Source organism: Strix aluco, chromosome 11, assembly GCF_031877795.1.
Source record: "Strix aluco isolate bStrAlu1 chromosome 11, bStrAlu1.hap1, whole genome shotgun sequence".
NCBI classification, from domain to species: Eukaryota; Metazoa; Chordata; class Aves; order Strigiformes; family Strigidae; genus Strix; species Strix aluco.
In genome coordinates this window covers 21,683,149-21,695,670 of record NC_133941.1, presented here as the reverse complement: position 1 = coordinate 21,695,670, position 12,522 = coordinate 21,683,149, and the positions used below count along the sequence as shown (strand labels likewise).

At 42.2% G+C, this 12,522-nt stretch overlaps 1 protein-coding gene across 3 annotated transcripts in view; it reads left to right on the top strand.

The window, feature by feature from the left end:
- Positions 1–218: 218 nt before the first annotated feature.
- The window catches only part of VGLL4 (vestigial like family member 4), a 105,507-nt gene continuing 93,203 nt past the window's right edge, over positions 219–12,522 (top strand). The window contains exon 1 of one of the 3 annotated variants that reach the window (XM_074836648.1): positions 219–332. In XM_074836648.1, coding sequence (XP_074692749.1) covers positions 271–332 — 62 coding nt within the window. In that variant the 5' untranslated portion in view covers positions 219–270. Of the gene's footprint in view, positions 333–12,010; positions 12,365–12,522 lie in introns of those variants that run through there. The other 2 variants (XM_074836650.1, XM_074836654.1) reach the window with 2 other exon arrangements.

Genomic DNA, 12,522 nt, shown 5'->3' with positions numbered 1-12,522 from the left:
TTTTTGTTTGCATGAAGAGGTTCCTTTCTGGATAATCTAGAAGTCTTTTATACAAAATATACCATATCCACCTCAAAATTAACTTCGTATGTAGTGAAGGCTTGAAATAGCCATATGATTTTTTTACATTTCAGCGTAAGCTCTAGTAAAAAGAAATCTGAAATCAGATGTTGACTTACTTAGGTATGCTTGGTGGAAAATTCTTAAGAACAGAGAATACTGATTCCAGTGGTAGAAACAGACCCCGACAGATACAAAACTTTTGGACAAATGAACGGCATGAGAAAAGATCCAGGATGGAGTCACGACCTTCCGAATGAAATAGTTACCAGGTAAGAAGCACAGTGCTGGCAGAACTGCCTGGTTTAGTCACTTAACGAGGTAACAGCTTTTATTTTTTGTCCCAAATGAAGTATGCTGTAGGGGAAGCTGCATATGGGTAGGAGAATGGGCAAAAGATTGATTTTTACACCAGCAATTTGGTGTTAGCAAATTTTTAGCAGGGTCTACTGTATTATTTGGTGTGGGGAGGGGAAGTCCTCATATGTGAAAGTCTCAGGATACAAAAAAAATTTGGGAACTGAAATTGACAGCACACAATGTATCACCTCACCTCCTTGTAGGAAACGGGACAATTTCAAAAAAACCCTTCTGCATGAATAGTTAGCAAAATGATTGATTTTCTTGTTTATAATTCAACTGAATTTTATATGTTCTGGGCTTTCTTTTGTAGTGGTGTATTTTCTTTTAAGGCTGTGTGGGAAAGGGTTTAAGTGAGCTTAACTCCTCCTAAAGGAGAGGATGCTCACCACTGGGGAGGATTGGTCCTTGACAAATTCAGTGGATCACTCTTAGTGAAATTGTGTTTTTCTGTGTGTGTGTGTGTAAATTCTGTTCCTGTAGTCAACTTCTGGAAAATGAATACTGTAAGCAGAAAAATACAGTTGTTTTTATGTTTTTAAAAAATGCCAATTGCTGCATGCTGGATTATTAGACATCTCTTCCACGTACTGAATACATTACCAGATAATGAAGGCTAACAACTAAAATGCTATTCCAAATTTTGCCTCATTTGTCTCCTCTTTATGTCTGTAAATGAAAATGTAACTATTGCATTTTTGTAATTCCCATAATTCCCTCAAGGATGCAGGCCTTTTCTAGGTGCTCTTTTTTCTTTCAGCTCGTACATTTCTATAAAAAAGGGACATCTGTGGCGCACAGATGGAGCAAAATCTTGCACGCAGAATAAGCAATATGACCAAATCTTAAAAAAAAAAAAGTAGGCAGTGGCAAAACCAGTCAGTCTTACCTTTTAGGGAGCTCACTCCTTCCTGCTGTAATAGTGCAATTAAGTGAAGTTTTACATAACGAGCCATACTGGGAAGTAACATCGTTGAACAAAACCATCCTGACCAATGTGTACTTTTTTCTTTTTTCACGAAAAGGTGTGAGAATGGGGCTTTTAAAACCTGTTTAAATAACAGCACCACAGGATGTGAAAACACTGGCACTGACTCTAAATCATAACTGCTTCAAACACTGGTTGAGAGAGATCATGTGTCATAAGATTGCCCAACATCTAGTTGAGAATTCCTACTAGCAGAACATCTAATCACATGCTTGACTTAAAGTGCATACATTACTACTGTTGTTGAATAGGTAATGCAATTCCTTTTGGAGACTAATGATAACATACAGCTTGGGCTTGAATCTGGAGAAGTAAAGAAATTTTAAAAAAAAAAAATCTATGTGATGTCTCAGTACAGTTGGACACTGCTGAGCCCCTCCTGGGTTGTGGCTGCAGTGTAAGTGAAAGCTGGATTCTAACAGCTTGTTCCCTTTGGTGGTTTTGATTTGTTACCTTGAAGTTGGGGCTGTTTTCTCTTTTATTGAGACAAGGGTACCCTGGAGATGTGTGTGTACCAGAACTTTAAAAAGAACATCCTATGAGGATATCTTGCAGCGTAAGAGACTCGGTGTTTCTTCTTCTCTGCAGTTCCTCACTACTGCTAAGTTTGGAGATGAGCAGCAGTTAAACCTAGACTTTTTTAAATGACGAAATGCAGTTGTAACTGTAGGGAAGCATTTAAAAGAGCAGCTTTCTTTTGAAAGCCATTAGCAATAATCTTCTGAATATTAATGTAAGACACATTTAAAAGTGGTTTTGGTGTTTCAGAAGGTGCTTGCTACTGAAATGGTGGTTCAAAACACTGGAAGTCAATTACAAGTCAATCTGATGGGCGAGAATGAGTTGGCCTCAGCTCCCGTAGTGAAATAGCTATCTTCATTCTGAGCCTTGCTAGCAAAGCAAGGGCATTTATTCAAGATATAATGTTCTCATAGAAAAAATAGGAATGTACCACTTGCTGTTTAGCAGCTAATTAAACATTTTTATGTGCAGCAGATGCTGTATGGCGTCAAACCCTCCCAACCTTTAAACTGTTTGTCACGCTGCCAGTGGATTGGTCTTTCCCTTTACAGGTGTTACTTTACTGCAGAGTTTGCCTGTAATCTGAACTGGCCATGTTTGTCTTACGTGGCTGAAATACCCATTGCATATCTTGATTTGGCTTTATGAACTTTCTTTGTGTATAGCAATATAATGGGTCATTTCTTGCTCTTTGGAGAGAGTTTTGCAAATCCCAGTTTAATAGTTCCTAGTTTACTCCATCTGTTGATACACTGCCAGTATTTGAGTCTGTGCAGTAAATCTTTGTGAAATGTAAGAAAGTCCTTCCTCATCATCCATATAGGCTGAAATCTTAAACTGTATTCTATTCTGTAAATCATTTATCTCTGTGCTTTTTAAAAAGTGGCCTACCTTTCCCCTTGAGGCCATTGGTCTTGAATGTATTTATTTTTTTGGCAGAGCGCCATGAATGAATCATAGCCTAGAGCAGCTTACAGTCTGAACTCCTCTCCATTGTTAATATAAAATACTTTATGCAGTTGTTACAACGTTTTGCTATGTAAAACTTTTAAGAGAAGAGAGATTGATTTCAGACTTGTTAGTTGCTTTTGAAGTTCCTCGACAGTATGTGGAAATGATTTCTTATGGTCGTACAGCTGTAATCCACTAAAATAACCAGTGATTGTTGCATGGGAAGTTAGTACATGGGAATATGTTACTAACTCTTTGTCGTAATGAGGTGTGTGTGTTCTTTTATGAAAAATTGTCACTTTAGCTTTTCATTCCATTTGTAACTTTCCTGTTTATACCTTCCTGCTCCATTTCCATACTGTTTTATTGGTTTATTGTTTCTCTTTTTGACTTAATTCTCAAGTCTTTCATTCTGTTCTTCAGACATCCCTCTTGTCTGGTTTGGCTGTTTCACCATGGCTAGTGTTCCATGCTCCATCCCCTTTTTTCCTGTGTGACAGTGCTTTCATTAAAGGCAACCAGGCAGATGATTTATATCTTGATGTCTTAAAAGGCTTCTTTGTAATGAAGAGCCTGGACCAAATCAAACTACGAAGGATTTCCGTAGGTGAGCCAGCAGCATGGGCCTAGCTGGCTCTGAGATCAGCAGTGCCAGTGAAGGATGTAACTCTAGCTCATGCCTTAGAGGGAATAAACTAGATGACATGGGATGAATGGGAAATCAAAATTTGACTGGTTACATAACCATAGATTCAGGTTTCCACTTCTCTTTACAGTCTTTAATCTGAGTATTGTGCCCCTTCTAAACTTGCCTACTGTTGTGAGCAACCTGTTTGGCTAGCAGTGTGATGTCTGGCTGCTCCTAAACTTAAGATTTGGGGAGTGCGTAGAACTGTACCACTCCATCAGCGTGTGTAAGATGTGTCCTTATCGCTTGCTCATTTCTCCTTTTTCCAGGTATTTGAGTAGCCAGTTCCTCCAGGTGGCTGGCTGTATGACCCTTCAAATACTGGCTGTATGAATGCATCTGACTCTGTTCAACTGCAGAGACTGTGTTTCTCACCTGGGCTTCAGTGGGCTTTCTCTTTAGATTTGGTTGACCTTCAGCGTCAGGGAGTTTGACTAACAGATGGGGAGTAACAGCTGCAACCTTCTCATAAACAAGGTGCCTCAAGGTAGCATACAGCTGAACAAGCACGATTCCCTTCCATCGAAGAGCTGGACTTTATAGTATCCCAGAGCTTCCTGGTATTTGCAACAAACATCTGCCAGATTGGGAAGACCAAGATGTATATAGAGGCCAGTATTCCTGGGTGGCTTAGGGACCTGAACTGTAAGGTCCATATTCTTTAAATTGATTGAGGAGGTAATGCTAGAGCCTGTTCTGACTTGGGAAACTGTAGAATAAACATAGCACTTGGTGAGTGTCCAGTAGAGGGGGATCCAAGCAGGGTTGTGACTCATGCCTTTTCCCAGCAATTAATTTAAAAATAGAATTGAAATTGAAATACGCTTTGAAGGTCAGAATGTCAGGTCAGTGTGTGTCTGATAGTTTTTCATGGGTAAGGTGTTGACAGAGGACAAAGTATTTTTCATTTCCAAATTCACTTCTGCTGGCCATATATTCTGAATGTGGAGAAAATGAGTTTTCTGTTATCTACTGCAGGAAGAAGAGACATTACCTTTGTATAGCTATTTTCTGGTATATTTTTTGAGTGAACAGCTGCTCTGTCACTTTTGATACTGTGGTTTTATAAAATTTTGTGGTGACCTTATTTATGTATTTTTCTCGATAAAAATCTAGAGCACAGTTGCTAGCTGATCCTGAACTTACTGACTGCTTTAGGGAGAGGCTGTAATCATTTTACTCTTGCATGTTTTAACCTCGTACTCAGACTTGTTAAATCAGAAATGTTAAGAAATGGATTGTTTTAGTACATGGAACAGGAAGCTTCAGACTATACGTTCTCAAATTATTCATGAAAACTCCAAATATTTCAGTTACATCTTTAGTCTAAGAACTAAACGTGTCATTTTTGCCTTTAGAATCCAGCATTCTGCCAAAACCTTTTCATTAATGGCTATTTTGACAGTTATACACTTTTTTTCTGAGAAAATGAAAGTCATGCAGCTGTAAAGACCAATATTCTGATGTGACTAAAACTTCATGCAAGTGTAATAGCTATAGAGGGTTCTTCCTGGTTTTAAATTTGAATAGAATTTGTCTCTCAGGAGTTTGCAATCATAAGGGACAGTCTTTAAAAAAAAAAATTTTTTTAAATTTTAAAAATTGTCATAACACAGGGTTCCTTTGCCTTTGTTGTACTGTGAGACCTTCTTTGAAAGACTTGAGCCTGATGTTTAAGATACCTCCCCTACTCAATTACACAAACTAAGTAAATAGTTAAATATTTAGTTAAATATCTCATTTTGGCTTTATTGAATTAATTTGTATTACTTCTCTTACATGGAATCTATCTAGCTCTATGGTATACTTGGTGAATTTGAAAAGTTGTGTTCCCACACAGTAGATTATTTTTTTTAAATCTCTGCCTCCTGCCAAAGTTTCTCCAAACCTCCTATTTTAAAATTAGTAGTGAAGCATGAGAAGGGGGCATTTAGTGTTTTTTGTTTTTGTTTGTGGTTTTGGTTTTTTCTTTTAATGTTGCCATCCTCAAGCTGTCTTGCTTTTCTGCAATGATGAAATGTCTGGCTCACTCCCTGTATAAGACAATAGTGAGAGCCAAGAAGTTACTAGCTTTTTAGAATGCTTCAAGCAGTGGTGCAGGAGAGGGGGAAGAGCTGATATAAAGCAGCCTGCCAATGTCTGTCTCGTGGTGCTGTCGTAGTGCTTCGGCATTACAGTCTGGGGCAAGGCTTTTTAGAACCAAATTATTTTCACAATAAAATCTAGCCATTCTCTCTTATTCCCCCCTCCCCCCCCACCCCTTACCTCCCAAGTCTGGTACTGGGGCACACATCCTAGATGATTGTGCACATTCTGCACACTCATGGCTAACTGACCTGCATCCTTGGATTAGAAAACTGCCAAGCAGAAGACCGGGTCAGTAGCAATGTGACAGTTTGAAGGTGAGTTTGTACAGACAACAGTAGATGATGGAACTACATCACTGTGCTTTAAATTCTTATGACATTTTAAAGTGGATTGTATTTAAAGGTTGTACTTGCATAAGTACTTTTAAAGTAAAGCATCTGTTCTCTTCTGCTTTACATGTTGTTTAAAGAATGTGTCTCCTCTGTTCCTTGTCTACTTTATTTGTGACTGATTTCATCAGGATTCTCCTTCCAATATACAATCGAAAATGAGTGTGTTATTTATATTAAAAACAACAGGAAAAAACCCCAGAACCCCAAACCCTTCTACCCTCCTGAGTTCATGACTAAAAGGATCTGATGGCTGGCCGATGTGCCACCTGTGTTAGTGAGCTGCCTGAGCGGTGCCTCCCAGCCCAGTTCCCGTCCCTGCCAGGCCCAGGGACTGCAGGCAGCAGGGCTGTGCTGGCAGCACCTGCAGCCTTCAGCAAGCCAGCCTGCAGTCACTGTGCTAAGGGCACGTCTGGAAACCCGAGGAGAAAGCCCACTTGTTCTGCCGAGATGACTGACCTTAGTCTAGGGATTGGTAGTCAGTCAGAACATAAAGTCCTCAGTAATTACCAAGATCGGACTGTAAGAGCTATGAAAAGTTGGCACACAGAAACGGTATGAAAGTTGGTGCGGGTATTCTCATGCAACACGTGACTAAACTTGATTCTTCGGTGTGATTCCCTGATGCATCATTGAGCTGATAGGTGGGAACATTCAAAAGGGTCTTTTGGTGTCCAGTTCCTTTAGGTAGGCATGTGACCTACTGCTGGTATCGTTGGTTTAGAAGAAATTCTGGTGACTAAATAACATTTTCTTATAGCCTTGAAATGTATGTAAATTATGTAGTTTACAATGAGTTAGTATGTAAACTCTTAAAGTAATTTTGCATCTAATCATGAACTGCAACCTGTTCATGATTTTAATGAGCCCAGTTGTACTAAAGTTTCTCTTGTCCCATGTGAAAGTTAGGATACAAATCTAACAGGGAGTTAAATCTATGCTATGTATGTGTTTACTGCACAAGAAGAGGGGCAGAATCAGGAAAAAAGTGTGTAATAAATAGATTGAATATTTACCTACATCTGTATATCACTGATTATACTGACCTTTTACTGAGTTTGACATTCAGAGTTTTGCTGTGAACCAGTTGTGGTCATTTTATTGGTGTTTAACAAAACTTTTAACAAATTAAAAACAGTGGGTTATGGCCAAAGGGTGCCTTTAATTTGTTAATCTGACATTCCCTTTTTTTTTTTTTTTTTGTTCAGCTATCTTGTCTGTCTTCATCTTATGGGAACCTCCATAGTGTGGAATCTTCCTCTTCTCTAGAACAAAGCAAGCAAAAAGTACCTGTGGTTAAATGTTCTGAAAGAACAGAGTTAGTGGTGTTCATGTTTCTGTTTGACTCTGAAAGTATCTCATTGTTTGCTTGCAGATTATGCTGCTCTTATGACCCCGCTCCAACTGAAATTATACTGTCTCTTTTAATCTTCCTTTTGGATGATGGGGCAGACAATTATGAAGAGGGCAAGCTTTGTCTTGAAGCAGGTCATAAATAATCATCTCCATCAATTTACAGTTCGGATCAACTTGTCTGTCTGGAATTACTGCAGTTTAACGCATTATGGTCTAATGAAATAATAAACTATCTTCAAAAAAATTTAAAGTGTCTTTTTAAATCTTACGTGCTACAGTGTTTTGAATTTGGGTGTGTTTTTATGTAAGGTAGCTTTGAGGTGCTGTGCAAATGAATCTAGATTTTTGCAGGGAAGAGTTTTAGAGTTCAGCAGTGTTGACCTTGAAGAAGAGATGTTAGCTTGTGAGGCTATGTAATTTGTGATAAAATGCATTTTGAGAGACTATTTTAAAAGCTGCTGTCATTTGATCTAAAATTAACCTATTAAAAGATGATGTGGATAGAAAGAGGTATGCATTGTAATTGCACTGACAGGTATTGTGAAGATACTATTAAGCCTGTAACAAATAATGGTGTTTTGTGATAGCTTTGGAAGAAGTGTTTGCTTTTGGCACAAACTTAATCGTCTTTGTGCAGAGTTTAGTGTATCTTGGGCTTCTCTTCAGACTTAAGATAATTTCATGCGTTCCCGTCTGTTGTAACAGAAGTATCTGTATTGCTGCTGTTGGAAAAACAAAAGTGAGATTGCAGTAAGAAATTGGAAGAACTCCGATAAATTCCTCTTTTACACCCAGTGAATGCCAGCTGGCAAATCACTCCCTTAGATGGACACCTAAAGAAAAAAGAACCATCTCTTTGTAGCTCTACACTTGTATTGTTGATTGAAGCAACACACAACACGTGCCCCCTGCTGCTAGTCCTACAGGCTGAAATCATTTGAAAATAGTTTAACAAAACAGGTTTGAGTCCCTTTCCACATTGAGTATCCATGTCTAGTTAACACTGAAGTCTTTCACAGCAGTAAGGCATATCACTGCTGTGGCCCACATGTAGGGAGATACTTGCCCAAGGCATTTTTAACCAACTGCTATTATAGTGGAAATGTTTTATTTTCTTAGTTGGTGGCGGAACAGATGTCTGGCTTAATTTCAATAATAATTACAAGATTAATGGTTGAGTAGGGTCTGTAGAACTAGGCCATCAGATCTCCCTACAGACTGCAACGGCGCTTGATATAATACCTTTTTTCCACGTCTGCTTTCAAGTCCTTTCCCTCCTCTATATTTAACAAATAAAATATTTAAACTGTTCAAAGAAATTTCTCAAAATGTACCCAGAAATGACCTAGCGGCTTTTGCTGCTCGTGAAATATCGGTGTCTTTCTGTGAAACGGCGCTAACGCGTTGTTCTACGTGTTCAGTGGGCCCCGGGGATGTGGGCTGTTGCACAAATTCAGGGTAGGAAATCTTTGCTGGACGAGCATCCTCCACAGCAGAAAAGTGAGGAGACGTTGCTGGTACTGCTGCAGCTGAGATACACGATCATTCGCGCTCCTGGCTCCCTCACGCAGTGGTTAAATCTGCTGCTGTTGCGTTGGCTATACTGTATGGAGAACATCACGAATTTTTCAGTGATTAATACACATAAAGAACAGGAGTGGCAACTGGAGTCTGTCCCAGGATTTGAATCATACCTTAGGTGCTCTACCTGGGTGCCTGAGTTTGGGCTGAAGCACTACATTTGTTTTAGTCCAGGTACAAACCCTCAGCTATCTTGGTCAGTTCTTGTGTTTCAGCAGTGTTTTTGCTAGTATCTGAGTCAGCAAAGAGCCTTTGATATCATTCAGTTATAAAGTACATGCAAAATGAAAAACAAATCTTAACACCCGAGCAAACCAAAATATGGTTCATCAAACAAGATTGTTTTTGCTTTACTATTTGTGAATTTGCCTTTTGAACAGCTTGGCTAAGCAATAGCATGTGTTGAGTTCAGCACCGTCAACAAGGTTTTCTGATGGTGTGTTAGCTGTTAAGATGTGTTTTCAAAGATTCCCAACGTTTGACAACTTGCACTTCATTTTTTTTTTTTTGTTTTGTTTTAACAAATGCTGACACCTAACTTTAGTCGGGAAGTCTGTCTGTACTAGTAGTGTCTGTACGGGAATGCACAGGGTCATCGTTCCCAGAAAGCTGATGTTCCCTCAGACTCTTCAGATGTTTAATAAATATCCTGTTCTAAAACTTTTGCTGGGAGCTGTAATAGCATATCCAAGGGATCAAAAGCTGTTTTGACCTCTCCCTTTTTCAAGCTCCTCCTCGTCCCAGGAGCTCTGTCTCTTTTAACAAAGAAACCCTTCCTACCTCTTCCCCTCCAGCAGTTATAAACAGGAGTGGCATACTTTTTTCTTGAAGATACATATTAAAAAGGTTTGTAATTAGTCTGCAGCAATCCATTCTCATGATACGCACCAATGTCTATTTCAGATCTTTTCTCAGTGCCTATGGTTTTGTTTTCCATATTTCATAGTATTGTTCTTGTCTGGTATTTTGATTTTTTTCTCAAATTTTTACATTCCTAGTTTGACTACCATTTTTCCAAATATTACATCATCAAACTCCTGTTCTGCTTGCTGGTAATGAAAATATTTTCCAGTAGTCTATTAATACAATAGCAACTTTTAAAAAATACATAAATATTACAGTGTATTGTTATAAATTTCATAGATGGAGAGTTTAAGAAATGTATAAAATAATGTTTATGGTTGTTACTAGACTATATGCCTTTCAGTTTTTTAGCAACTGAAATCTTTCTGTTGGATATACTAAGTGTGTCGAGTCTAAATCTGGATTTCATTTAGCGTTTGGAATGCATTTTTGGCTAGCTTTTGATGGCCCTGAAATCTCATGACCTGTCCTTGCAAGGATATGCAAATACTTCAGTATCAGTTATTCTTGCATGATTTTGATAGATTTTTAAATTGGAAGCGGACAGCACAGATCCTTCATGGACTCTGGAATCTCTCAAGGAATCAAGATGCAGGGTGTGTGGGTCCATCCCCGACCCTTCCCTTCCGTGCAGCCTCCCACACCACTTGGCTGGGCTCCTGCTTTGGCTGCACCACTGGGTAAAGGAGGGAGCTGCGCTCCCTCTGCTATTTCCTACATAAATCCCAGTTTCAGGATCTAAAATAAACCTTGCTGTGTCTTGGTTCTTTTTTCCTTGAGAAAACACAGTTGTGCTGCCATTTCTATACTTGTGCATCTGTTACGTTAGCGTGTATGTCTGTCACATTGAGAGGAGGAGGAGGACCACAAGAAATACCATGAGCAGAATTGTGCCGAGACACTTTGTATTTCCATTGCCCTGTACTCTTTTCAGGTTCCACCACAAATCTCCAACCCGATGGCTTTTTGTGGTGGGGCTCAGGTTGATTTGTTGTCCCTTTCTTTCCCTTTGTAACGGACTCCAAGAGCTGCCTCAACCAACCTCAGTCCCTTGTGGCATTTGTAGCATTACGGGACCTGATTCTCTACTGATTGACCACACTGATGTTCCATGTGGACAACTCCACCTGAGTACAGGGCTTTCCCGTCTCTCCTCCTGCTCCGTACTTCACCTCTGCAAGCTGAAATGCCTCTTGCAGAAAACAGCATTACCCCATCCTTCAGCCTACGTGGGTAGAGCCTTAGCTCAGCTTCTCGGAAGTGGTTCTTTCACAGGTAGAAGCTGTCTGACAGTTTAATTTCATGAAATTACTGAAAACAGGCGAAGTATTTTAGCAAGACACACTCCTAAATTGATTGAGTCTTGAAAATGTTAAACTAGGAATGAACACTGCTGCACAGCCGTGGGCATGACGGAGGATGTGCTGCTCTTGAAGGGGCAGGGAGGGGCTGGGGCAGGGGGGGCAGGCGTGCACCCTGCTTTCCCAGTAATCCAGGTCTGAGGGGCTGGGTGCTACTGGCAAACTCTCAGACTTTTTGTAGTTGCAGATGGGCGCTCATACTCTGGAAAGGGAAGTGTAGGAGAGCTCTTTGTTGACCACGGTGATCGCTCAGCTTTAGTTCCACACCAGTCTGACTTTCTGCCGTTTCCTCGGCTGGCTCAGCGAGTCACAGCAAACGCAAGGAGGGATTCTGTCAAAATTCGCTTCACGAGTACGAGCGGTAAACAGGAAATGGAGAAAATGCTGGATCTGGTCAGACCTACGGTCTTCAACTTGTACCCGGCCTGCGGCTGCCCCCCCGCTCCTCCTCCAGCCCAGCCGTGGGGCGGTACCTTGGCCTCGGAAAAGCTTTTTCTCTGCTTTTTGCTAAGCCGGTTCCTTGGGTGCTGAACGATGGCGCGTTTTAATTTGAACCGCATGTGGTGTATTTCTGCTTTTACAAGCAGTTTTGCTTTTACTCTTCGGAGAAAACTTTGGTGGCGTTTTCCTCTCGCTGCAGAAAAGCTTTTTCAAGCGCGGTCACCAGGCGGGCACCGCTGCTCCGGTTATTTTTGCCGCAGCGCTGCCGCGCCCGCTCCTCGCCCCGCCGGGCCCGCTCCTCGCCCCGCCGGGCCCGCTCCTCGCCCCGCCCCTCGCCCCGCCGGGCCCGGCCGCGGGGGGGGCGGGCCCTGTCCCGGCGCGCCTCTGGCTTCCTCCGCGCCGCGCTCTCCCTACCTGCGAGGATGTGATGTCAGCGCCTCATTACCCTAATTATGCTGAGCTCATAGCCGGGCCCGGCCGATGGCGCCGCCCCGCTCTCCCCACCTGCTAGGAGGAGAATTCCATCATTCCTGGGATTCCTCCCCGGGCCCGTGCAGCGAGCGGCGCCGGGGCCAGCGGCGCCGGGGCTCGCCGCGCCTGCTCCGCTCCGCCGCCGGGCTCGCCGCCCCGGCCCGGCAGTAAACACGCAGCCCTCCGCCCCCGGCCCGCTGCCCGCCCTGCCCTGCGCTGCCCGCCGCCGCCCGGGAGCACGCTGGTGAGTGAGCCCGCCGGCGGGGGGAGCGGCCCCGCGGAGCGCAGCGCGGCCGGGGGTGCGGGGCGGGGGGCAGGTGGGCCCCGGCGCGCAGCCCCGAGGAGCGCGTCCCCCGCTCCGCGGCGCGGAGGGGAGTGTCGGCGGGGCGGGCGAGCGTCGCC